A 27,227-nucleotide genomic window follows, 5' to 3' on the forward strand; every position below is an offset into this window, starting at 1 on the left:
TGAGGGGAAATTTGTGGGTGAATAATCATTGAGGGGAGCTTGTGGATTAAAGACAATTGAGGGGAGTGTGTGGGTGAATGATCATTGAGGGGAGTGTGTGAGTGAATGATCATTGAGGGGAGTGTGTGAGTGAATGATCATTGAGGGACATTTGTGGGTGAATGATCATTGAGGGGAATTTGTAGGTGAATGACCATTGAGGGGAGTGTGTGTGTGTGTGACTGATCAGTGAGGGGAGCTTGTGGGTGACTGATCATTGAGGGGAGTGTGAGTGAATGATCATGGAGGGGAGTGTGTGAGTGAATGATCATTAAGGGACATTTGTGGGTGAATGATCATTGAGGGGAATTTGTAGGTGAATAATCATTGAGGGGAGCTTGTGGATTAAAGACAATTGAGGGGAGTGTGTGGGTGAATGATCATTGAGGGGAGTGTGTGAGTGAATGATCATTGAGGGGAGTGTATGAGTGACTGATCAGTGAGGGGAGTGTATCAGTGAATGATCATTAAGGGGAGTGTGTGAGTGAATGATCATTGAGGGACATTTGTGGGTGAATGATCATTGAGGGGAAATTGTATATGAATGACCATTGAGGGGAGTGAGTGTGTGTGTGTGTGTGTGTGTGTGTGTGTGTGTGTGTGTGTGTGTGAATGATCATTGAGGGGAGCTTGTGGGTGACTGATCATTGAGGGGAGCTTGTGGATGACTGATCATTGAGGGGAGTGTGTGTGTGACTGATCATTGAGGGAAGCTTGTGGGTGACTGATCATTGAGGGGAGTATGTGGGTGAATGATTATTAAGGGGAAATTTGTGGGTGAATGATCATTGAGGGGAGCTAGTGGATGATGGATAATTGAGGGGAGTGTGTGGGTGAATAGTCATTGAGGGGAGCTTGTAAGCGACTGGTCATTGAGGGGAGTGTGTGAGTGAATGATCATTGCCGGGAGTGTATGAATGAATGATCATTAAGGGGAGTTTGTGGGTGACTGGTCATTGAGGGGAGTGTGTCAGTGACTGATCATTGAGGGGAGCTTGTGGGTGACTGATCATTGAGGGGAGTGTGAGTGACTGATCATTGAGGGGAGTTTGTGGGTGAATAATCATTGAGGGGAGTTTATGGAGTAAGGACAATTGAGGGGAGTTTGTAGGTGAATAATCATTGAGGGGAGCTTGTAAGCGACTTGTCATTGAGGGGAGTGTGTGAGTGAATGATCATTACCGGGAGTTTGTGGGTGAATGATCATTAAGGGGAAATTTGTGGGTGAATGATCATTGAGGGAAGATGGGAGAGGGGAGCTTGTGGATTAAGGAAAATTAAGGGGAGTGTGAGTGACTTATCATTGAGGGGAGTGTGTGAGTGACTGATCATTGAGGGGAGCTTGTGGGTGACTGATCATTGAGGGGAGTGTGAGTGAATGATCATTGAGGGGAGTGTGTGAGTGACAGATCATTGAGGGGAGTGTGAGTGAATGATCATTGAGGGGAGTGTATGTGTGACTGATCATTGAGGGGAGTTTGTGGGTGAATGATTATTGAGGGGAGTTTATGGGTGAATGATCATGAAGGGGAAATTTGTGGGTGAATGATCATTGAGGGGATTTTACGGAGTAAGGACAATTGAGAGGAGTTTGTGGGTGAATAATCATTGAGGGGAGCTTGTAAGCGACTGGTCACTGAGGGGAGTGTGTGAGTGAATGATCATTGCCGGGAGTTTGTGGGTGAATGATCATTAAGGGGAAATTTGTGGGTGAATGATCATTGAGGGGAGAGGGGAGCTTGTGGATTCAGGAAAATTAAGGGGAGTGTGAGTGACTGATCATTGAGGGGAGTGTGTGAGTGACTGATCATTGAGGGGAGTTTGTGGGTGACTGATCATTGAGGGGAGTGTATGAGTGAATGATCATTGAGGGGAGTTTGTTGGTTAATTGAGGGATATTTGTGAGTGAATGATCATTAAGGGGAAATTTGTGAGTGAATGATCATTGAGGGGAGCTTGTGGATGAAGGACAATTGAGGGGAGTGTGTGAGTGAATGATCATTGATGGGAATTTGTGGGTGAATGATCATTGAGGGGAGAGGGGAGCTTGTGGATTAAGGAAAATTAAGGGGAGTGTGAGTGAATGATCATTGAGGGGAGTGTGTGAGTGACAGATCATTGAGGGGAGTGTGAGTGAATGATCATTGAGGGGAGTGTATGTGTGACTGATTATTGAGGGGAGCTTGTGGGTGAATGATCATTGAGGGGAAATTTGTGGGTGAATGATCATTGAGGGGAGCTTGTGGGTGACTGATCATTGAGGGGAGTGTGGGTGAATGATCATTGAGGGGAGTGTATGAGTGACTGATCATTGAGGGGAGTGTATGAGTGACTGATCATTGAGGGGAGTTTGTTGGTTAATTGAGGGAAATTTGCGAGTGAATGATCATTAAGGGGAAATTTGTGAGTGAATGATCATTGAGGTGAGCTTTTGGATTAAGGACAATTATGGGGAGTGTGTGAGTGAATGACCATTGATGAGAATTTGTGGGTGAATGATCATTGAGGGGAGAGGGGAGCTTGTGGATTAAGGAAAATTAAGGGGAGTGTGAGTGAATGATAATTGAGGGGAGTGTGTGAGTGAAAGATCATTGAGGGGAGTGTGAGTGAATGATCATTGAGGGGAGTGTATGTGTGACTGATCATTGAGGGGAAATTTGTGGGTGAATGATCATTGAGGAGAGATTGTGGATTAAGGACAATTGAGGAGAATGTGTGAGTGAATGATCATTGAGGGGAGTTTGTGGGTGAATGATCATTGAGGGAACTTTGTGGGTGAATGACCATTAAGGGGAAATTTGTGGGTGAATGATATTTGAGGGGAGCCTGTGGATTAAGGACAATTGAGGGGAGTGGGTGTGTGTGTTTGTGTGTGTGTGTGTGTGAATGATCATTGAGGGGAGCTTGTGGGTGACTGATTATTGAGGGGAGGGTGAGTGAATGATCATTGAGGGGAGTGTATGAATGAATGATCATTGAGGGGAGTGTGTGGGTGACTGATCATTGAGGGGAGCTTGTAAGTGACTGATCATTGAGGGGAGCGTGTGAGTGAATAATTATTGAGGGGAGCTTGTGGGTGACTGATCATTGAGGGGAGTTTGTGGGTGAATGATCATTAAGGGGAAATTTGTGGGTGAATGATCATTGAGGGGAGCTTGTGGAGTAAGGACAATTGAGGGGAGTTTGTGGGTGAATAATCATTGAGGGGAGTTTGTGGGTGAATGATCATTGAAGGGAGTTTATGGGTGATTGATCATTGAGGGGAGCTTCTGGATTAAGGACCATTGAGGGGCTTGTGTGTGTGAATGATCATTGAGGGGAGTTTGTGGGTGAATGATCATTCAGGGGAGCTCGTTACCTCTTTTCCTTGACTAAAAGTCTGGAAATAAAATCTTTGGCTTCTTCAGACACTTGAGCAAATGTCTCAGAGTCGAATTCCCAGTTGCAGTTGACGATGTAGTTCATGGTCTCTGCGTCACTTTCACCCAGAAACGGAGACAGGCCGCTAAGCCTGCAGACAAAGGAGCATCATGTTGGTTAGTAAGGGCATGCCAACAAGTGCCGACAGGTGCAAACAAACAGTGCCTGCTAGCACTAATGTTCTCTTTCCGGGTGTGGACCTCACGTGGATACAGCTTAGGCTGTGCATGCCTTAGTGGGGGGGATCCAGATCCCTCTACGAGAATACAAAAATTGCTACAATAGGCTAACGCCATCTTTAGATATCGTAGGAGCCGAACATTCAGAGCCTGGAAAATCGTTTTACCCTTTCATTAAACAGTAGAGAAAAACTCACCACAGTGTAGCGTGGTTTCCCTGGGACTCTCAGAGTAGCTCTGGCATGATAAATAGCAGCGGAGGATTATCTATAAATGGGTCCAAGATGTGCATCATACATGGGCTCCTGGGTCCATGGGGGCCCACTGGCCAATTTAACAATGATTCGCGCATGCGCAATAGAGCTGTCCTTTTTTGGGACACCGTTGTTTTTGGTGGCCTAGGAGGCCGAGCCTTTGCCCACTACCTTTGTAGCTACAGGATTCTAGTCAGAGGTTTGGCAGTAAGTCTGGTGATTCACATAACAACCTTTGTAGTGTGATCCAAGCCAGTGAGTGACTCACAGCATGTAAGTAATGACTCCCACACTCCACATGTCGGTTGGGAAGGACACAAAATCGTAATTCACCACTTCAGGGGCCAGAAACTCCGGGGTACCAAAATTCACCCTCAGCTTCTCTCGCGGCTTGTACCTAGAAATGACCAAAAGTCAATAATGTCTCAACCAGACCCAAATTGTTATCATCCTGATGACCAGAAAGAGGTCAGTTACCTTCTCGCCAATCCAAAATCAATTATCTTTATCTGGTTTCCGATACGACTGACACACAGAATATTTTCAGGCTGAGGGAGACAAATAATGTAGTTATTACCAGTGTTATAATGGCTTCTATAACCCCAACTAGATTACGGTCTTCTTAAGCATTGACATTTTAGGCTCCTAAAGGTTATCGGCTGTGTTCTTCAGTAGAGTCAGGGACATGCCGCACAGGGCCGGACTGGTGAACCGGAGCACAGGGAAAAGCCCAGGTGGTCCCCACTGGGTAGAGACTACATCCCCTTCAGTTTTGCTTACAGGATGTTATATTCAGTGAGGGTGGAAGTTGTTAGGGGTTGGTATCATCGCTGCACTTGCTATGCTTCGGGCACGGTGCCTCGCTACACTCAGCACACTGTTATTCTCCCACCATGCCTGTCGACCTAAACCAGGCATGTCCAACCTGCGGCCCTCCAGATGTGCTAAAACTACACATCCCAGCATGCCTTGCCACTATTTGGCTATTAGGGAATGCTAGAATGATGGCAATACATGCTGGGATGTGTAGTTTTAGCACATCTGGAGGGCCGCAGGTTGGACATGCCTGATAAACACTGTCGAACTAATGACATGTCGACCTAGAACCATGTCGACCGAATGGTGTCGACCTAATGGCTGTCGACCATCATGCTGTAGACCAAATGACTGCATCCCGTTGTTAGATGCCCTCACAACGTTTTGTATTTTACTGTAATTCACGTAGGCGTAGGTTATTTTGCTTTATTTTAGCTGCATTTTACGCTCGCACGATTCGATTGCAGGGTAGCGTAAGGGGGCAATATCCTACGATGGTCACTGAACATCGAATGATGTTTCCCCTGCTTGCAAATGTAAGTCAGTCTGGGCTGAATTAGACATGTGGCATCCGGTCCGATATCGGGGCGGACAGCTGATGTCCTGTGACTGTGGGTACGCCAAGTTCCAAATTCATATAGGGGATCCACGTCAACTGCCACCAACTGCCATTCCTAACTGACCCTCTGGCAGGGGGCGTGGCTCTATTTGAATTTTGAACTGTGCTGCAGCCCCCTTGCCCTGGATCCACCACTGGTGTGTTCGGTTTTAACTAAATGGTTCCACTCACCACCAAAACCACGTATAGGGTAATATACAGTAGTGCCTAACCTTGAGGTCCAGATGGAGAATGTACTGCTGGTGCAGGTAGTATATCCCTTCACAGATCTGCTTGGTGAACATTATAGCATCCAGCTCAGTCAGGTTGTAGTCATTGTCCGTTATCCTGTCAAACAATTCTCCACCATCCAGACTGGGAAAGAAGTTTATATATTAACAGTTTCTTAAATAGCGCAGCATATTCTGTTGCGCTTTACAAAGGAGACAGTGATACAACAAACTGGGTATTTATAGACATTCAAAGGTAGGAGGGCCCTGCTCGCAAGCTTACAATCTATAGGGAAATAGGCATGGATACGCAAGCATAGATATTCTGTACTGCATAAGGTCCACCAGAATTCAAAGGTTCATGGTGTGCTGTAAGATAAAGTGACCCGGCAGTTTGGCCATGGGTCAGTAGGATGGAAAATGTGAAGAAAATAATGGTTATCTGTGGACTATATAGTGGGTGTCATGCTTTTAGAAGCACCAGCTGCAGAGTAACGTAGGCTGGGTGCTTTAACATATGGGGGTTGCATCCACGACAGAATGGAGTGAAACAAGTAATGTAAAATGAAATAGATTTAATAAAGGAATTACAAGACAATGATACTGATGGCATGAAATATATATGGCAGATATGAAAGCACAAAGTCAATAGTCCAATATATTATTGTAGAAGATGTTGATGCTTGGTCTTGAAAGAATATTGCAATATTGTTTGAAGAATTGTAGTAAAGAATTGGTTTTGAAGAATGAAGGATTGGTTGAAGATTGGATAATTGGATAAAGAATTGGATGATTGGACGAGGATTGGATAATTGGATGAAGAATTGGATGAATGGATGAGGATTGGATGAAGATTTGGATGACGATTGGATGGTTGGATAAAGAATTGGATGATTGGATGAGGATTGGTTGATTGGATGAGGATGAAGAAATAAATTAAGAAGACTTGGATGGTTGGATGAATTGGATGGTTGGATGAGGATTGGATGGTTGGATAAAGAATTGGATGGTTGGATAAAGAATTGGATGAAGATTTGGATGACGAGTGAATGGTTGGATAAAGAATTGGATGATTGGATGAGGATTGGTTGATTGGATGAGTATGAAGAAATAAATGAAGAAGACTTGTCCTTGCTGAGTATGGTTGTGGCTGCAAACAGAGGTGACTGTGGAAGTAACCGTCGGGAATAAAGACAAGGCGAGACCCCTTGGAAGGGCTAACCTTGGAAGGTCCGCTTTGGCGGTAGTGAGTCCTTTTGCACTTGAAGCAGTAGACGACCAGCAGGGGATCTTCAGTGGAGATGCTCAGGATGGTAGCGGAAAGCTACAGAGCCAGGCAGGAGCAATGATGCTGAGGGATAAACATCATTGTACTGACTGCCGGACTAGCCTGGTCAGTCAGTACTTAACAGGTGGACTGCGCGGTGATTGGTCAGGCAATCTGACAGGGGAGGCGGAGCCGCACAGGAGAGGCAGAGGTAACCAACAAGATGGCGCCCACCAGTGAGGGCGACAGATTTCAGCCGGCCTGGATGTACGCAACTACGCAATGCCGGCATTCAGTCAGAGAATAAACCAGGCACAAACACACATGGCGGCACGCCACTCATACCCTGCATAGTAGTGGAGCACATAGCACCAGTGTCACCACGCGATGACAATGCGGCCACATGTACCCCACCGGAGCCAGGGACACAAGCGGAGGTGAGCGCCATGGTTTTATGAGTGCGACTAGAGTGCCTAGGGCTGAGTACAGCACAGGGGTTTTGGGTAAACGCCATGGTGGATGTGACAGTGGGGATGTGATTAGATAGGAATGGTATATGAAAGTTAAGTGGCTGGTTCTGGAATTTGATAAGCTTGCCTGAAGAGGTGAGTTTTCAGGGAACACTTAAAGGTTTGGAGACTGGAGGAGAGTCTTATTGTGCTTGGGAGGGCATTCCACAGAGTTGGTGTAGCCCGAAGAAATTCCTGCAATCAGGAATGGGAGCAAGTAATGAGTGTGGATGAGAAATGCAGATCTTGTGAGGAGCGTAAAGGTCGAGTTGGAAGATATTTTGAGATAAGAGAAGAGATGTACAGTATGTTGGTGTAGTTTGGTTTATGGCTTTGTGTGTAAGTAAAAGGATTTTGTATTGATTAAGGTAAAATACAGGTAACCAATGAAGTTACTGACCAGTGGCGTAGCTATAGCACCGCAGCCCCCACGGTCGCGGGGGGGGGGGGGCGCTGTGCATATGGGGGCGCCGGGGGGGCTGCGGTGCTATAGTAATCCCCCCGCCCCCCCATCCCCCGCAGGCTTACCTGTCCAGTGTCCGCGCGTCCCGGCTCCCCTCCAGGCTTCAATCAATGCTATGGAGACGGACCACGATAAAATGGCCGCCTCATAAAGCAGACTGTTCTCTGAAACTGTCTGCGGTATGGGGGCGGCCATTTTATCGTGGTCCATCTGCATAGAATTAATTAAAGCCAGGAGGGGAGGGGAGCCGGGACGCGCGGCGGACAGGTAAGCCTGCGGCAATGGGGGGAGGGGGCATGGGGGGCACGGGCAGACGAGGGAGAGGGGGGCGCCCCCCCCATTAACGGCAGGGGGGCGCCCCAAATAAAGCTACGCCACTGTTACTGACAGAGTAGCTTTGCAGACAATGAACGTCTGGCTAGGAAGATTAACCTTGCAGCTGCATTCATAATGGACTGTATTGGGGAAGGCCAATAAGGAAACTATTGCAATAATCAATGCGTGAGATGATGAGAGCATAGATGAGAGTTTTTGCAGTGTTTTGTGTAAGGTAAGGGCGAATTGTGAATATGTTTTAGATGCATGTGGCATGATTTTGAGACAGATTGAATGTGGGGAACAAAGGAAAGTCAAGGGTAACACCTAGGCAGCGAGCTTGAGAGGTAGGAGTGAGTGTCATATTCTCAACAGCAATGGAGATATCAGGTTGGTAACTACTTTTTATTATCGGAAATATAATTAATTCTGTTTTCGAAATATTAAGTTTGAGGTGGCGAGATGACATCCAGGATGAAACAGCAGAAACAGGTCCAGGGAGCATAGGTAGAGCTGATTATCATCCGCATACAGATGATACTGAAATTCAAAAGAGCTGATTAGTTTGCCAAGAGATGAGGTAGACAGTAGATTGAGAAAAGCAGGGGACCTAAAACTGAACCCTGAGGTACTCCAACTGAAAGAGGTAGCAAAGAGCAGGTAGAATCAGAGAAACGAACACTAAAGGAGCATTTAGATAGGTAGGATGAGAACCAAGAGAGGGCTGTGTCTTTAAGACCTATGGATTGTAGTGTTTGTATGGAAAGTGTGTGGTCACAGTGTCAAAAGCAGCAGAGAGATCTAGAAGAATTAGTAGTGAATAGTGGACGTTAGACAGCATTGACCAGATCATTCACAACTTTAGTCAGTGCTGTCTCTGTGGAGTGTTGGGAATGAAAGCCTGACTGAAGCGGGTCCAATAAGTTGTGTGCGTTAAGAAAGTGTGTGAGGCAAGTCTTTCCAGTAGTTTGGAGGTGCATGGAAGTTGAGAGATGGGACAGTAGTTTGAGAGAGAGAGCTTGGTTCAAAATTCTGTTTTTTTTTTTTTTCAGATTTGGAGTAATAACTGCATGTTTGAACAAGGAAGGAAAGATACCAGTAGAGAAAGAGAGGTTACAGATTTTAGTTAAGATTGGCATGAGCACAGGAGACAGAGATTTACTTATTTGTGAGGGTATAGGGTCAAGAGGAAGGTAGTAGAGTGGGAGGAAGTGAAAAGTGCAGATACTTCATCTTCATTTGTGGGATCAAATGAAGAAAATGCGTCAGAAGGCTCAGGTAAGGAATTGAGCAGATCACCAACTGAGTTGGAGCGTACCAATTCATTTCCCTACAGGCCAATCAGTGACCCAAAATGGATGACCATCGATAAGTAAAATTATTGATGGTCATTCATTGCATATTTTAATACTATTGATGGCCCGTTGCACTATTGCCATCGATGGCAACCAATGATGGCCATGCCAATCTGGAAGGTGCTGGGATCGATGCATGCGCAGGAGCGTTACTTCCATATGGGTGTACGCTGGGACGGATATGGGCGCGCAGCTGTCATCCGGTGATGTCAGCTGCCAGCCCCCCGCACCTGCGTCACCGCCTCATTACCATGAGAACACCCAGCGTTCTCATGGGAACGCCCATGTAACGCTGGGCGTTCCCATATGGTATTGGGGCAGCCCGGCGCCCCCGCCCTTCTCCGCCGAAAGTTCGCCATGGTTGCACGCACCCGATGTCTGCACATGCGCAGAAACGCGCATGCGCAGACGCGCAACATCAGTCCTCCGTACAAATGCACGGGGGACCGAATGCGCTAGAATAATCCCCTCAGTACAGCATGATTTGAAAACACTTTTCTAACATTATCACTTCTATAATTTCCTTTTGTGGACTTAAAAATAGCGCAAGTCCCCAGATAAGCAGCTATCAGGTCAGTCCACTTTGGTGCATTGTTGCCTTTGGAGTTGTATTCATGGGCATATTTCCGTCTAACTTTTGTGAGTTTTATGTATAAAATGAAATCTGCTTTTACAGTATATTATAAATACTACACTATCATGGCTTTTTGTTACTCACCCCCCAATGTGATACCCACATTTTGGGTTAAGGGTGTTTTATTCTTGTTTTTTTTTTTTGTTCAGGTTCTTTTGTCTCCCAAATGAAGAAAAATGTATACATTTTATCATCTAAAGTTATGTATATTTGACCCCTGTCACTTAAGGGTGTCACATATTGTACATTCAGACAGCACTAATCAGCCACAGATAATTTCCTTTTATGTTACAGTTTTCTATAAGATACATTTTAATTGGTGATGGGGGCCTCAGGAAATGGGACAGGGGACCTTAGGAAAGACGGGGCCACTGTGTGACCGCCACATGCAGGCAGGATATAACATGGCAAATAATCCCCTGTAAGTACAGCAGCTGCCTAGTATAGCGGTAGCAGCCAGTGGCGGGACCCCTTGGTGCCGGTGCCCAGTACCTGAGGCCCTGTAGTCCCTTTTTGATCTCAGCCCTGGCAGCTGAAATAGCAAATGCATTCGTGTTCACTTCTGATTCAGGCTCTAGGTAATGGACGGGATCTTAAAAATGCAGCCAAACCTCTGAAAAATCAGTTTTTGGAGGTTTACCCACTTATTGCAAATACACAAAACTCCAGAATGCGTAAGATTCCAGAACCTGGATGTGGAGATGGCCTTACCCTATAGCAGGGGTAGCCAAACCTGTCCTCAAGATCTATCAACGGTGCATGTTTTCCAGGCAACCTGTGGATCTGTAGTAGGAATGAATGCAGCAGGTTTTAAAATGTGACAGTTAGTAATGACTACAGCTGCGCACCAGCTAGGTAACCTGGAAAACGTGGACCGTTGGCAGATCTCGAGGACCGGTTTGGCCACCCCTGTCCTATAGAGACATGTCCTTCCCTTTCCCCGCAAGCAAATTGCAATTGGATCAATCCCAGAACCTCCAGTGGTGCCACTACACTTTGGCCAACCACGCATGGTCCTTAGATAATACATGTGGTTTCCCAATGGCCCTGGAAACATATCACAGTCAGCTTTATACATAGGGAACATTACCCATTTCATTTCCAAATCCCATCGGGACATCATACGTACTATTCCATGATCAAGGTGAGGTCATTCTTGCACTCAAAGGCATCGTACAATTGAATCAGGTTGACGTGATTTAACTGGTTCATCACATTAATTTCATTCTTCACCTCTTCCTGTTAAAACAAAGACTAAATCTCCATTGTATGAACATTTTACTCCTCTGCATCCACCCATAGAACAAGATTAAGCTCCTGGCCATCTAGACCTCTAGTGAAAGCAGTAAATAAACTGATAATTAGTACACAGAATAACGGCAGAGAGCCTCGGCGCTAGGTGCCCTTTTCCATCCCCCGCCCTACTCTGTTCAAGTTATGGCGCACTGACAGCAACTCCCACTGCGAGACTCATGAATATGCAAATTAATTCCACTCGTCAAAAATTCTGGCTTCCCCTCGTTTCTTAGTTGAAGGGCAAATATATTAGAAGGATGGTTTAAAGTATAGCAAAGACCATTACTGCCAGGCTTTGCTACAGATTTAACGAGGCAACTGCGGCTTCAGAGGATCACAGGAACTAGATTACAGTTCGTTTGTGACTCAAAGTTTAATTATATTTTATTTGACAATTTTTTCATTATTATATTTTATTTATTTTTTAAATGATGTAAAATGTAGAATTTTGTATAGCATGAGTTTCAACTGAGGTCACATTTCAGTGTCAAGAAAATATAGGTTTGCGTGTATAAGGCGCGGTTACTTCAGGCAGTTGCTCTGTGCTGTTGTCTTAGTAGTTAATGCACAGTGTAAGGCATTTTTGATGCTGGATTTTATCCATCTGTTCAAGTTATACAAAATATAGGAGTTTGTGCTTCAGATATTTGGTGGGCTTCTTAATTTGGTCATTCCCAATTATGCCAGGTCTACTGCAGAACACTGACACCAAACTATAAAATAATTTTTCCACCCGGTCTGCAGATCTCTGTAATCCGGCTATGTTAGCAGAATCAATTTGCCTATTCTGGCGGTTCTGAAACTGTGGGTCCCGACCTTCTCAGCATGGGGTCGCGACTCCATGTTGCTGACCATCAGGCTGATGACTTCTCTAATCTCAGCCAGTGATTCAAGGAGTCTGAAAAATCAGTTGAATTGTCTGTTATTTAGTCTCCTCACATCATAAACTCACATTCGGGTATCTCCAGGCCCACAATTTAAAACTTTCCAAATTACCTATAACTTAACCTTAACTTATCTAATAACTTAACCTAAAATAAAGACATGAACACAAAGTGCTGGCGTTTCAAAATGAATGTCAAAATTTATTTTGACAGTTAACTATATAACTATAAATGGTGGCGTCACCAAAGAACGTTCAATATAGGAAAGTGGGGGTTAAACATCACCAACCATGCATACACATCGCTGGTGATCACTCTCCCTACACAACCACCCGGGCAGATGGTGTGGCCATCCCCCGTGCAGAAGCATGGCCCATGACAATCTATGTCAAGGGTGAGTGCACCCACTATCTACATACACACAGATCTATTAGAGATGGCCTTTCTTTACCGCCGCCGAAGAAGAAAAATAGGGAAGGTGGGTGGGGCTTCTCAGGACAGAGGCAGATCACTCTAGCACGTGATCACTCCTAACCATTCTAAACCCTCCCCCCTGCTCTGATTGGCCTTATGCCCACCTTCATTACCATAACACATGACTAGCTACTAAAGTGCTGCCATGCATGTGCAGTCTGCTGACTACACATGTGATATGATGGCTTTCTGCAGCAACTTGCTGGGGTCTGTAATTATTTTTATTGTCCGATGGGGTCCCAGAACAAAATAGTTTGAGGAGCACTGGCCTATTATAATCATGAGACAGGGACAAAAACAATGGCACTCTGCTTGCAGAAGTTAGCATCGCCTTGGAGAAACTGTAAAGAGTCATCAAATGGGAACATTTTATACATGTATCTCATAATGGGGCAGATGTATTCAGCCTTAACAAGAGATAAATACAAGGGTGAAAAAGAGAGATAAACGTCCAGCCAATCACCTGCTAACTGCCATGTTACAGGCTGTGTTTGAAAAAAGTCAGTAAGGAGCTGATTGGCTGGATGTTTATCTCTCTATCACCCTTGCATTTATCTTTTGTTAAGGCTTAATACTGGGGTAGCCAACCCTAGTCCTCGAGAGCTACCAACAGTGCATGTTTTGCAGGTCTCCTCACAGAATCACAAGTGAGCCAATTAGCTCCATCTGTGGATCTTTTAAAGTGTGTCAGTGATTAATGAGTGCAGCTGTGCAGCAGCTAGGTTGTCTGGAAAATGTGAACTGTTGGTAGCTCTCGAGGGCTAGGGTTGGCTACCACTGGCTTAATACATCTGCCCCCATATTTGAATTAGACACATAAATGACTTAAGAAAAAAATATTAAAATGTAACATGTATCTGTTACGTACATACAACAACCAGTGTTGTAAGTTAGTGATGTCACTGACTTTTGCTGAGGTCATACAATGGCTCCTAATAATGATACTAATAATAATTTAACATTACATACCCTATCCTTGGGCCCTTTGACTTTGATGATTTTGGCAGCGAGCCGAAGTCCGGACGTAATCTCAATACACTTGTGAACTTGACCAAAGCGCCCCCTGTTGACAGAGCATAAGAACAAGATGATGGTTCAAAAACACATAAAACAAATATAGCCAGTCATTAACATGGAGAAATAGTTCATACTGTACATATAACACATTGCGCCTTCTCTCCGACATTATCGCTGGTAGTGCTTTGTACAGCCTGCAGGTGTCACTGTTCTTACATCTTTTCATGGACTTTCCTCAGTGGGGCTTATTTTAAATGTGCAAGCAATGCCCCAATGTAACTGGAGGGTCGTTCAAATTAAGGGGGACCAGCTCTGTAGCAGTGGCACATGGAAAATTTTCAACACATGATAAAGTCGAGTTCTTCACATTTTTTTGTGTGTCACATTCCCAAATTGATGTGCGCAGCAAGGCGAAAGCTGTCTGCACATTTGGGGACAACTTCCCTTAGGTGGCGATGTCAATGAGAATAGAAACATCCACATTTCAGTAATTGTATAAACTGAGTTGCTTTTAAGTTATTCACAAAAGCTCAGGTCCTTAAATCCTCTGTATCCAGCACTTAGAATGGCAGATAAAACACTATTTGACTCCGACCCTGCCGCAGAGGACACAACACGGTTTTGTGCTGCACAACATAGGCAGACGGAACGGAAAAAGTTACACAACCTAACTGCGTGCGGGGACGGCTTTCCGCTGCTTAAGGCAAGACCTCAGAGGTGTTTTGGGGGCCTCTGAAAGTGCTGCTATTATCAGGGATTATAAATAGCCTGACACATGGTAAACACCCTGCAGAGGCCTGAGTCCTACAGCTCCTCATTCTCACAATCCAGTCTGGATTAGGACCTCGCCCAGCTGTTCCTTTACCCTGTAATAAAATGATATAGCGCGTTTCAGCGTGACGCAGTGACATGCTGGGTGTAAATATATCAGCTACTGAAAAAACTGTCTTAAAGGAATATTATTGGTTGTCTGTGACATATACAATTATCATACAGATTGTAAGCCTGCGAGCAGGGCCCCTTACTGTGTTTTGATCGCATCCTGTTCCATCACACAGCGAAACGCGTCATGTCTACTTAATGGGATCTGGGGGGTATTTTTAGTTTACCTATGGCAAACTGAATGCGTGCTGTAACCCACGGCAATGGCTCAAATGTAAGCTTCCATTAGTCTGACTACAGTTGGCTTCTTAAAACTAATATGTGTTGCTATGGGCAACAGCACGATCGCTTTATCCAACATTATGTTAAATGGACCTTTCAGTAAAGCTCACTACAGGTAGTTTCTGCCAAGAACACAGAGATAGCGGGTTACATTCCTGTCACCTTTAGGAGGGATTTGGTGACATTTAGGAGTCAGCCAACACAAACAATGTGGAGGTGTGTTATATATATGATGTTCAGGATTAAATATCTTATGTAAAGTAATGTCTGTGCTCCTAAAAATGGTGTCGCAGTGATCATGCAAACACCTGTTCTCCTCTCACTCCCTCGTCATCATTGCTCACTATAGAATAAACGTGGATGGTCGGCGGATGGGATGCTGACAGTCAGGGGTATGGGTCATAGGGTCAACTAACTGCACATTAAAAAGGTTGACATGGCGTATGTCAACAGCTCGAAATGTGGACACAAACAATAGGTCGACATGGAAACGGTCAACATGAGGTTTTCAATTTTTTTGGTTGTCTATGTCGACTTACGTCAACATGGACACATGGACTATGTCCACCTGGATAGTAAAATATGAAAAAACACATGTGGAACACACTGGAAAAAAATTTGAAAACTCATGTCAACCTTTCCCATGTCGCCCTATTGAATGTGTTGACCTTTTGACCATGTCAACCTAAGGAACATCAACCTTTTCTCATGTGTTTACCTATAGCTTGTTGACCAATAATGGTTGACTTATTGACTGTCGACCTATTAAACCTCTACCTCCCCACCCTCAACAGTCAGAAGCCCGACAGCATATCCCAATGATGAGAATCCTGACAGGGGTTCAGTAAGTAAACTTGCTTTCTCCCTGACAGCTGCATAATTTGGGTTAGGTGAAATCAGGGAGATTGCTAGACTCTGCAGGGAGTGGGGGAGATCGCTACCTGTGCAGGGAGTATCCTGCAGAATTCAGGAGGGGAGGAGACTATGCAGCAAGTTGGTATGGCCACGCCCCTTCAGAGGAGCAGTGGGGACCTATTATTCACATGGGAAGCGGTCATCTATTAGAATGAACTTAGGTCTACAGTCATTAGGTCGACCCCACTAGGTCGACTTGCAGGAAGGTCGACCTGACTTAAGGTCGACATGGGCCAAGGTCGACATGACTTAAGGTCGAATTTGCATAAAGGTCGACATGAGGAAGGTCGACTGGTCATAAGGTCGACATGGGGTTTTTCAGTTTTTTTAGCCGACATGTGCCGACAGGCGGTATTTCATGCCCTACCATCCACTAGGGCGTGGAGGAGGTTATTAAAGCTGTGGCGAGCGAAGCGAGCCACCGTGCCCGAAGCATTGCGAGCGAAGCGAGCGTTGCGAGGGTCCGATTCTCATTGCCAACTGTGTCCATGTCGACTGTGTCGACATTCGGATCAAAAAACAGTGAAAAACCCATGTCGACCTTATGACCAGTCCACCTTCCTCATGTCGACCTTTATGCAAATTCGACCTTAAGTCATGTCGACCTTGGCCCATGTCGACCTTAAATCAGGTCGACCTTCCTGCCAGTCGACCTAGTGGGGTCTAACTAATGACTGTAGACCTAAGTTCATTCTGATAGATGTACCGATTCCATTCACATGATGTGGCCATTTTCTAACTTTGAAAAAGTTGTCAGAAGACAAAGAAACGTGTCAGAAAACACTCCTGTTGACAGAGCTTTGGGGACATTCTTAATTCACCCATCTTGGACCAGCTTCCACCTAGACCATTCATCCCCAGTCCATCTGGTTTATCTGGATAACATTAATTGGGATACCACTACCTGCTTATTTTTGGGACTCCAGCAAAGAGGAGGCCACTCACCCAGTCAGGTTCATGGACAACCTTATTAGTACCTCTAACTCAGGACGCTACAATTGGGGATTACGCATTTCCATCAAGGAAGCATAATTAGGAACAAGCATGACTTCTACAAGTATATCTTGATTTATATTTTCTTTCCCAAATCTGTCAACTTTAAGAAATTATTTCAATGAAATGTAATAAATGATTTTATGCAAAATATTGCCTAAGCATTAATCCTATATGGTTTTTAATAAGTATTTTATGTAATAAAATAATATTTGTATATTAATGTGATACCCAGTTGATCTACTAGTTTTCTTTAAGCGCTCCACATATTATCTTTTTAAACCAATTCCTAACTTGCTTGCTAGTCTGCTCCTGCCTGAGCATGCCTGAAATTCCTCTTCTCAGATTTCTCCTCTCAGATGACTTGGTTGCTATGGGCAACACCTCTTTAGAAAATTTTATATGCTAATGAGCATTTTGTTAATTAGTCGGATGATAAAAATAACCATTATTAAACATGTCATTGTGAGGTTAGAGATGGAGGACTTGGTGACCAATTTAGCATTACAGTAAATGCAGTACATGTAAGTGACCATAGACAAGGGCGATACTCAGCTGCCTGGCGGTGACGCTGTTGGCGCGGTGACGCTGTTGGCTCTGTTAGTGCTTATGTCGCTGCTATACTGGGACTGGCTGTCCCGGACAACTTACCCTCCCAGGACTTCGTGCTGGCAAACCTTATAACAGGACGATAAGATAGCCTGCTTCACGCTCACTATCCGGTGGCTGAAGGGTGCAGGCGGAGGTGGGCAGTCATCTGTAACGAGATAATATGCCAATCTGAGAGACTGTAAAACTGTATTGTGCTGGTACTCGTACCAAGGACAGGCCTGTTGGTAAGACCCAGCGGGGGGTCCCCCACTCCCATAACAGGCAACTGCGCAGTACATTGCCCAGGTAGAAAGAAGTGACTGCTGCATCAGCCACTTCTATGACAAGCCCATTACACACTGGATAACATATCTGCACAGGGGGCCTGTGGCTGTTGTGTGGCCTGCGCAGCGTGACCTCTGACGGGAGAAGCCGGGCAGCGTCTGAGCACCAGCTCAGACGCTGCCTATCATTAGACTGCGCATGGGCAGTCTAATCCAGAAATCCCGGGATTGGACACTTCAATCCCGGGATTGAAATCCCGGCGTATTAGGGGCCAAATCCCAGGATCCCGCAGGGAGAAATCTCTGGCAGTTGTTATGAATCCTGGGCACCACATGGCCACAGTGGATCGCTCCAGCACCTATATTACTTACATGATAACATGTATGTTTATATGTGCTTAGCGAAGTTAAGCGAACGTAACTAATATTATGTACCTACCAATGATATGCAAGGAGGAGGCTTCCAGCAATGCCGTTGAGCTGCTTGGTAAATCGCCAGTAACAGATTGGCCTGGTGCCTGGCTGGGGCAATCCTTCTTATTCACTTCTCCCTTCTGGATCTTCCCTGCTCCCTTCTTTCCAGGAACTGATTCTTTACCATCTCCTCTCAAGTCTTCTTGTTCCACGTTCGTGTCTCCCGTTTTCTGCTGTGGAACAGACTCTTGGCCGCCATATTTCTGAAGCTCATCCTCAGAGGACGCCTGGTTGTCCTTACCCGTAACTTCCACGCTCTGACATAGTGGCTCCAGTCTGCCCTTGTGCTGGTCTGGTGCATTTTCTGCTGCTGTGCTGCTGACTGCTCCTTTATACCCCACGGCACCAGCACCTTCCCTGGAAAATATATCATATTGGTTTATTGCCTCATTCACACAGTTATTACTATTCAGTTATAATGAAAACAGCAAGATATTGGTGCAAAATGTATCAAACCATGCAAACAGAACAAATTTATCTGGAACATTCTTTAAATTCATCGGTCATTTTTAGAGGATACCGGGAAAATGTATGAAGAAGGTTCCGCAACGGATCATTTACAATCGCAAAAACAGCCACCATAGGTTTCCATGGCGGCTATTAAATTACTAAAGTTATTGATGGTGTTTATTTTATTACAAAGAGGGATCCTATCAGATCCCTCCCCACTGGCCCTTACTGTACAGCTTTCAGCTCAGCCAGTCTGTAACTAGAAGCAACCTATCAGAGCCGGTATAGAAGCAAATGTGGTAAATTCTAGCAACATTTATGAATAATAAATGATATGGGGCCTGATCCAGAAATGGGCCCAGGTCTTGCAGCTGTCAGAGGCTGCGAGTATATGCAAATGCTGGTAAAAGCCCTTTTCCTGATGTACACGCATGTCTATGAATGTGCAATACCCCACCATAGGTCATGCCATTGACACTGGCATCAGCCTTATGCAAGGTCCCTGACTCTGGCCTCCTATGGCTGTGTCTGTGCTTCTGGAAACTTTCACTGACATGCCCACAACAATCCCAGAGATGGACAATTTTTGTGTGCACTTCTAGGAACTGCCCAGGAATGCTCATCACTGCCCAGGAACACCCAGGAACGCTTTTCACTGCCCAGGATTTCCTTCACTGCCCAGGATCTCCATCATTAACCAGGATATCCATCAGTGCCCAGGAACCCCATCACTGCCCAGGATCTCCCAGGAACTCCATCAATGCCCAGGATCTCCATCAGTGTCCAGGAACACTATCATTGCCCAGGATCTCTCAGGAACCCCATCACTGCCCAGGAATGCTTATCTATGCCCAGGAATCACATCACTGCCCAGGATCTCCCAGGAACTCCATCAATGCCCAGAAATACCATTTACTGCCCAGGAATGCTTATCTCTGCCCAGGAACCACATCACTGCCCAGGAATGCTTACCTCTGCCCAGGAATGCTTATAGCTGCCCAGGAACCCCATCACTGCCCAGGAACCCCATTAATGCCCAGGATCTCCCAGGAACTTCATCACTGCCCATAAATGCCATTTACTGCCCAGGAATGCTTATCTCTGCCCAGGAATCCCATCACTGCCCCGGAACCCCATCACTGCCCAGGATCTCCATCACTGCCCAGAAATACCATTTACTGCCCAGGAATGCTTATCTCTACCCAGGAACACCATCACTGCCCAGGAATGCTTACCTCTGCCTAGGAACACCCTCACTGCCCAGGAATGCTTATCGCTGCCCAGGAACCCCATCACTGCCCAGGATCTCTCAGGAACTCCGTCACTGCTCAAAAATACTGCCAAGGAACACTCAGGAATCCCATCACTGCCCAGGAATGCTTATCTCTCCCAGGAACTCAGTCACTGCTCAGAAATACATTTACTGCCCAGGAATGCTCATCTCTGCCCAGGAACCCTATCACTGCCCAGGAACACCCAGGAACCCCATCACTGGCCAGGAATGCTTACCTCTGACCAGGAACCCCATTACTTCCCAGGAATGCTTATCGCTGCCCAGGAACCCCTTCATTGCCCAGGAACCCCATCAATGCCCAGGATCTCCTAGGAACGCCAACAATTTGTGCGTAAGTTCTGTGTAACGCATGCGCCATAAATGTCAGAAATTTCAGTGCATGCACAAAAGACAAATAAGTGCTCAAATACGTGAACATTGCAGACAATTTGACTCATCACAACGGCATTAGAAATGCAGATTGTAGTGCATATGTCAGTAAATGGATGTTAGGGATGACTTCAGGTATTCATATTATTATTATTATTATTACCTTAGTGGCTTCTCTTCTACACCAGGAGGAGATATGAAGGCTGCAGGATTTCTAGTGACGTAACTGCTATCTCCCCCTGGTTCTGCCAGTATCTCCTTAGGTTCCTCAGGCCTGGTATCCTGGTCTGTGGTAGGGTGATGAGAAGGTTGGATATGCTGAGGATCTGTTTGAGTACTTTTCTCCTCAGGCCTTTCGCCCGCCACCTTCTGTGTCCATGGCTTGGAGCTATCAGGGCTGCTGAGGTGTTGAGATGTTTCTAGCGGAGACTGACCACCTGCACAGTTGGTTTTGCTGTAATGGCTGCCATAGGGAGCCATCTTCTGACTGAGTCTCTTCTCTTCTTGGGATTTGCTCCGGTGGGTAGCTGTAATGCAGAGTGCAGCATGGGTAAGTGGGCAAAAGTAATACAATACATACCTACGCTGGGGAAGTAGACATGTCTAGAATGAACAACCATTGCTGGATATAGTACTATGGAGGACCTACTACTTTGTATTACTGTAGAATTAGGTCTACAAAATTGCTGCTTTCACCACGTGAAAGAACATTAATGGACCTTTACCAGCTGCAGCTCTCTGTATCTCCGTCTGTGAGTCTCTGCTGGTAAATACATTCTTCTGCTTGGTTTCTTTCTCCTCAGAATTATCCTTAGCCTAAAAAAAAAACAAAAAAGGAAATGAAAAGATGAAGACATAACATGACAACTAACATAACGCTGGCTGGACACCATCTCTACAGCTGATGTTGCGTACGTACAGCGCAGGCAGCCATTTTGTCAGTCGTACCAATATTCAAGCAAATGCGGTCCATCATTTCAATGATGTCACTGTGATAAATAGGGCTATCTGAATGCAGTAGATCCGGGTAATAATTAAACACTATTCCAATGCTGTTCTTATAATCAGTTTACGGTAGCTATATTGAGCTGTCACGGGTGATGGGCTGGATGAAATCGTGTGGTGCACAGGAGCCGGAGACGGACCAGAAGGAGAAGGGTTGAAACGTGCAGGTTTAATAACAGATTTCATCAATGATAAACAACTTCACTCAAATACTTCTTTAAGTGGCAGTTAGGGGTAAACAATAATAAAGTCCAGCACGGTACTTAAAAAGGGGCAGGCAGTTCTGTGAAACGTAACCCGAATGGCCAGAGGACATAGAAGAAGATAATGATCCGGAAAGAGACTGATATTGGTGGCAGAAGAAATGGATCCGGAAGACTGAAAGATGATGGAGATTGAATCACTGGATGGAGAGAGCCAGAGGAATGCTGTGCCGGGTAGCTCAGGGATACGAGCAGGTACTGGAGCTAGGCAAGACTTGCAGCATTGGTGTCAGGAGGGTGACTTTCCCAGTAGCAGAGCGCAGAGAGCAAGGCACCAGAGTCTGGAGAGAAGAGTCAGGATTCGGGAGTCAGCTGGGAGCTGTGAACGACTCTAGAGACTCATTGTACTGACTCTGAACAGCCCTAGGCAGATCCCCTATATCTCAAGAGGGCGGCTGCCATTGGCTGTCAGAGCAGTATGGGCGGAGACCTCGGACCTGGGCCAATCTGCTGCTGCCCTGAAGCAAGATGGCGACGCAGGCCTCCCGGCACCGCCAATGACACAAGCCGTCCGTGCCTCCCGGGATTCCCCTGCTGCCGTCCCCACACTAGGCCGCCGCTGCCCGCTACCCAGACGCCGGAGCCCGCAACACGCTAGCCGACGGCGGACGGGTGAGTAATGTGCCCGCCACGCTCTGCCGCGGCTGCGTGTGACATTGAGCTGTATGACATGGTCAAAAGGTCAACCTAGAATGTCAACCTAATGGCCACATACCGTGGTAAAAAGGTCCAATTCATCTACGTGACATATTGCACTAGTGTACTATAATATATTACTATACTGAGATTAGAGGATTTAGAAATATGGAGGAAGGAGGAACAATTGTCATATCCACATAAGCAAATGCCATAACTTGGGCATCTTTTCATAGTAGCACCACAAGATGGTGCTTGAGGATATTTTGTGTGGCACCTGTGGGGTCAGTCCTTCTCTTGCAATGCATTCTGGGCTTCTCCTTCCTTCTGCTCCATTTACTTGTCTTAAATCCGGAAAAGCCAATTGTGGCCTGCATTTAAAGATGTCTGGGCCTCTGCAACAGCATACTCGTAGATGTGGCCACTGAGAGTGACGTAACAATGCTACCGCAGTCCAAGCAGTGGTTTGGGGAGCCCGCACAGCATGGGGGCATGGTCTCTGATGACTGCTTGACATCTAATGTGTGTGATTGAAATGCAGCGTGTTCATCGCTACCCAGGAGTGCCAGATGCCAGGAACGTTTGCGCACCTGCAAGTATGATACCCCTGGAAAGAGCATGTAAGTCCTGGAAATGAGCATGTAACCCTCTGGCAAGGATCATGGTGTAACCGCCTGGCAATGAGCATGTAACCCCTGGCAATGCGCATGTAACCCCCTGGCAATGAGAATGAAAAACCTGGCAATGAGCATGTAACCCATGGCAACGGGTATGATGTAACCCCTTGGCAATGAACGTGTGACCCATGGCAACAAGTATGAAACCCCTGGAAATGGGGATGTAACCCCTGGTTATGAGGATTTACCACATGGCAACGAGCATGTATGCAAAAAATTATAATTAATGTATTGGCGGCACCAGAAAACTTTTTTGGCAGGGGAGGTGAAAAAATTCTAATTACGCCACTGACAATATCTTTTGTAGGATTGCACAGTGTGTATGCTCTATATCGGTTGTCCGTATGTTCAAGAGAAATTGTGGAGAACATTGAGTCGTTGGCATGTTGTCTAGTGTGTACCCAGCCTTGGGTTTCTTCTACGTCCCAGAGCATGCTAAGTCTATGCTCAGTTACAGAATCAACACAAATAAGGGGTTAAAGATAGGAAATAGACTGGGTGGTGTGGTATTAGTTCCAGCAGGACTTTCTTTTTGTTGGCAGTTCACCCGTCTGGGAGGATTGCTTTAACATTTACCAGACTTATTACTGATCCTCTCCCGCTTGATCTCCGAGCAGCAGGTGTTTTACAAATCAACGTTCTCCGTCTCTCCGCTATTAAAATGAGGAAATATTGAACAAACACTCAGCAAACAAAGATGTTCATTGGCATTTGATGTACGTTCCCTTCCAGATGCCATCCAGACTTCACAAGAAGGACGCTTAAATTCCCCAGAACTTTTTTTTTTGTTGTGACCACTACGAATGATGTGACTGTAACAAAGGCCTTATCTTGACAATGCCACGGAGGTTACTGGCGTGCGTTCATATAGGTCTGATCCGATTGGAATGCAGCATTTAGATCTCATCTCACGGTCGTCTCAGAGAGTATAAAGGCGGCTTGAGCTTAGATTGAGCAAGACGGGTTTTTATTTTAAAGGCTTTGAAAACTTTCCATCGACACTTTAAAAGATCTCAGTAGAACTTTCCAGCTTTCTCTGTGGCGACTGTGACATGAACGCGCCGTAGATTGATAAGAGAAAAATGAATGAATTTATGTACAGTTATGGCACCGGAAGCGGCTCTCTGTTGGCAGAAGCGTCATGTATTGGATATTGTACATGATATACCCCGCAACCTCACATGCACAGCTTCAATCAGTAATGCCGCATACAGGAAGACATCAGAATATTTACATTTTGGAGCAGCTTTTCCGTTGCGTTGGGAGGACCTCCAGCGTTAGGACTCGGGAGTCCTATTGCTCATGTCCAAGCCACGGGGAGGGATCTTTAGGAGCTTGATACATATGGAGATTGTGCCAAACCTACAAAAAATGATGTTTGTCCACATTTTGCTGTTAGTACCTCCGGCCCTAGGGCTGCAGTCTGTAACCTACCTGAAGTCCCAAAATGTAGTATGCAATATATTCTACTCGGAACACAATTTATTGAGCTGCAGAAAGATGGCATGCTGCTATGCCTTGGTGTCCCAGCTGCAATGAATCAATAAATGGGTGCCAAAGAGGTATGAGGTGACTGCACACCTCACTTCTCTAGTGCTAATAACATTATCATAAGAATTAAATGGAGAAAATTCTATGGGACCTTCATTTAGTATGTGTATACTGAAAGAAGCTGAAGGTAAGTATCCAGTTAAAAGTGTATACTGAAGGAAGTTGAGGGTAAGTATACAGGTAAAGGTGTATACTGAAGGAAGTTGAGGGTGAGTATACAGGTAAAGGTGTATACTGAAAGAAGCTGAAGGTAAGTATAGAGTTAAAAGTGTATACTGAAGGAAGTTGAGGGTGAGTATACAGGTAAAGGTGTATACTGAAGGAAGCTGAGGGTGAGTATACAGGTAAAGGTGTATACTGTAGGAAGTTGAGGGTAAGTATACAGTTAAAGGTGTATACTGAAGGAAGTTGAGGGTGAGCATACAGGTAAAGGTGTATACTGAAGGAAGTTGAGGGTGAGCATACAGGTAAAGGTGTATACTGAAGGAAGCTGAGGGTGAAGGTAAAGGTGTATACTGAAGGAAGCTGAGGGTAAGTATACAGTTAAAGGTATATACTGAAGGAAGTTGAGGGTGAGCATACAGGTAAAGGTGTATACTGAAGGAAGTTGAGGGTGAGTATACAGTTAAAGGTGTATACTGTAGGTAGTTGAGGGTAAGTATACAGTTAAAGGTGTATACTGAAGGAAGTTGAGGGTGAGTATACAGGTAAAGGTGTATACTGAAGGAAGTTGAGGGTGAGTATACAGGTAAAGGTGTATACTGAAGGAAGCTGAGGGTAAGTATACAGGTAAAGGTGTATACTGAAGGAAGCTGAGGGTAAGTATACAGTTAAAGGTGTGTACTGAAGGAAGTTGAGGGTGAGTATACAGGTAAAGGTGTATACTGAAGGAAGCTGTGGGTAAGTATACAGTTAAAGGTGTATACTGTAGGAAGTTGAGGGTGAGTATACAGTTAAAGGTGTATACTGAAGGAAGTTGAGGGTGAGCATACAGGTAAAGGTGTATACTGAAGGAAGCTGAGGGTGAAGGTAAAGGTGTATACTGAAGGAAGCTGAGGGTAAGTATACAGGTAAAGGTGTATACTGAAGGAAGCTGAGGGTGAGCATACAGGTAAAGGTGTATACTGAAGCAAGTTGAAGGTGAGCATACAGGTAAAGGTGTATACTGAAGGAAGCTAAGGGTGAAGGTAAAGGTGTAGACACATGTGGCAGTAACATTATAAAGGGGTTAGTGAAATCTAGTTCTCACATTGAAAAATTTATGAGACTGTTCTACGTGGTATATCTAACACCAGAAAAGCTTAACAAATTTTGTCCTGAACAACCAAACATATGTTGGAGATGTATGGAGGAAAGAGGTGACCTGCTGCACGTCTTTTGGGCATGCAGCAGATTAAAAGACCTATGGCACGAAATTGAACGCCTAATCTGGCAAGTAACTGGAGTAAAAATAAACTTCAATTTCGGTGAATTGCGCACTCGCTGAGTAGACCAATACTGGTGGACCTCTTGTGCTTCTAATATAGATGATGGTAATAATGTACTGCAAAACTGTTGTTAATCGTGAACAAATGCTTTTTATTAACACTTGTAAAAAAAAAGTTTGTCAAAAAAGTGCTGGGTGGGTTGGGGGTAGGGTAAGTCTCATGGACCTCCAATGCTGCAGATCTCACTTCAGTGTCTTCTGCAACTTGGGTTGTGTTGTTACTCCCTGGGTGGGAGGTCGGGGTGGTTCTCAGCAGACCTCTGTGGTTGGGCAATGCACAGGGTTTGCTAATGTGGATGGGGCTGGGTGAGGTAGGTGGTGGAAGGCTGATCGGAATGGTGGATGGGCACTGGCAGACTTCTGGTCACAGCGGAAGTCTCTTTGTAGACAAAGTCTGGGTGGTCAAGGAAAGTGACCGGTGGTACCGGTGGGCTGGCGTCCCTGACCCTCCGGTGGTGCACCGTGCACTTACCCGATACCTGGATATGTTGCTAGCAGGAGATGCTTGCCGCTTCTTTTCCTCGAGTCTTCACCGGCGTCCTCACTCGATGCGATAGCCGGCAGTCTGATCCGCACCGCTGTTGCAGTTGCTCACGGCACTTCCGGGTTCGGCTTGACGGCGTCACCCGGGGTGTCAGAGGTCCTGCGGCGGTGCACGCTCAACTCCTTCTGGAGGAGACTTGTGGGTTGCTGGGTGGGTGCAGGACTTGTGTCCTGGTGTCCAACGCGTTTCGGCACGTGTGTGCCTTTATCAAGGATGCAGTAAAGTCTTTGGTGTTCCTGTATTTCTACCCGCCCGGGTGTTCAGCCATTGGTTGCTGGCTCTATAGTGGGCGGGGTTATTGCCTGTCAGCTGTGTTGTTAGTGCTGATCTGTGTTATGCAGCTGTAACTGCGTCCTGTGTGGTTGATGTGTAGACACACCTGTGTGTGTTGACTATGTCGACTCCTCTACTTTTGGTTCTTCACTGGGTAGTCGGCATAATGATGGTTATTGGGGAATTTTGGACATTAATGCGGGGGTTCCTATGTTAATCTCAGAGGAGCGCAGATATTGGGAGTGCTGCAGTAGGAGTGCTACACTCTACATTCTATATATAGGTAGATTTCTGATGATGAAAACATAGGGGTGGAGGAATGGAGTGGATTGATCACAGACTGGTGCTTGGAAAAGTAAAAGGGATGTAATAAATAAATAAAATGAAAATAAAATTACAATGAATTGAAATGAGATGAAATAATAAACCTTCAATGTACATGTTGATGGTAATGATGATTCACAAAATAAATAATAAAGATTAAAAATTAACTAATAGTTTGAGGCGT

At 45.5% G+C, this 27,227-nt stretch overlaps 1 protein-coding gene across 3 annotated transcripts in view; it reads right to left on the bottom strand.

The window, feature by feature from the left end:
* The window catches only part of MYLK3 (myosin light chain kinase 3), an 87,682-nt gene that overhangs the window by 14,476 nt on the left and 45,979 nt on the right, over window positions 1-27,227 (bottom strand). For all 3 annotated transcript variants that reach the window (XM_083163695.1, XM_083163696.1, XM_083163694.1), the window contains exons 2-11: window positions 21,010-21,100; window positions 20,448-20,811; window positions 18,137-18,528; window positions 17,474-17,579; window positions 13,703-13,796; window positions 11,209-11,318; window positions 5,540-5,681; window positions 4,370-4,440; window positions 4,161-4,289; window positions 3,398-3,550 (exon numbers count right to left, since the gene is read on the bottom strand). In XM_083163695.1, the coding sequence (XP_083019821.1) occupies window positions 3,398-3,550; window positions 4,161-4,289; window positions 4,370-4,440; window positions 5,540-5,681; window positions 11,209-11,318; window positions 13,703-13,796; window positions 17,474-17,579; window positions 18,137-18,528; window positions 20,448-20,811; window positions 21,010-21,100 (1,652 nt within the window). The remainder of the gene's footprint in view (window positions 1-3,397; window positions 3,551-4,160; window positions 4,290-4,369; window positions 4,441-5,539; window positions 5,682-11,208; window positions 11,319-13,702; window positions 13,797-17,473; window positions 17,580-18,136; window positions 18,529-20,447; window positions 20,812-21,009; window positions 21,101-27,227) is intronic.

The sequence above is a fragment of the Crinia signifera genome, chromosome 11, assembly GCF_055691185.1.
Source record: "Crinia signifera chromosome 11, ASM5569118v1, whole genome shotgun sequence".
Taxonomy (NCBI): domain Eukaryota; kingdom Metazoa; phylum Chordata; class Amphibia; order Anura; family Myobatrachidae; genus Crinia; species Crinia signifera.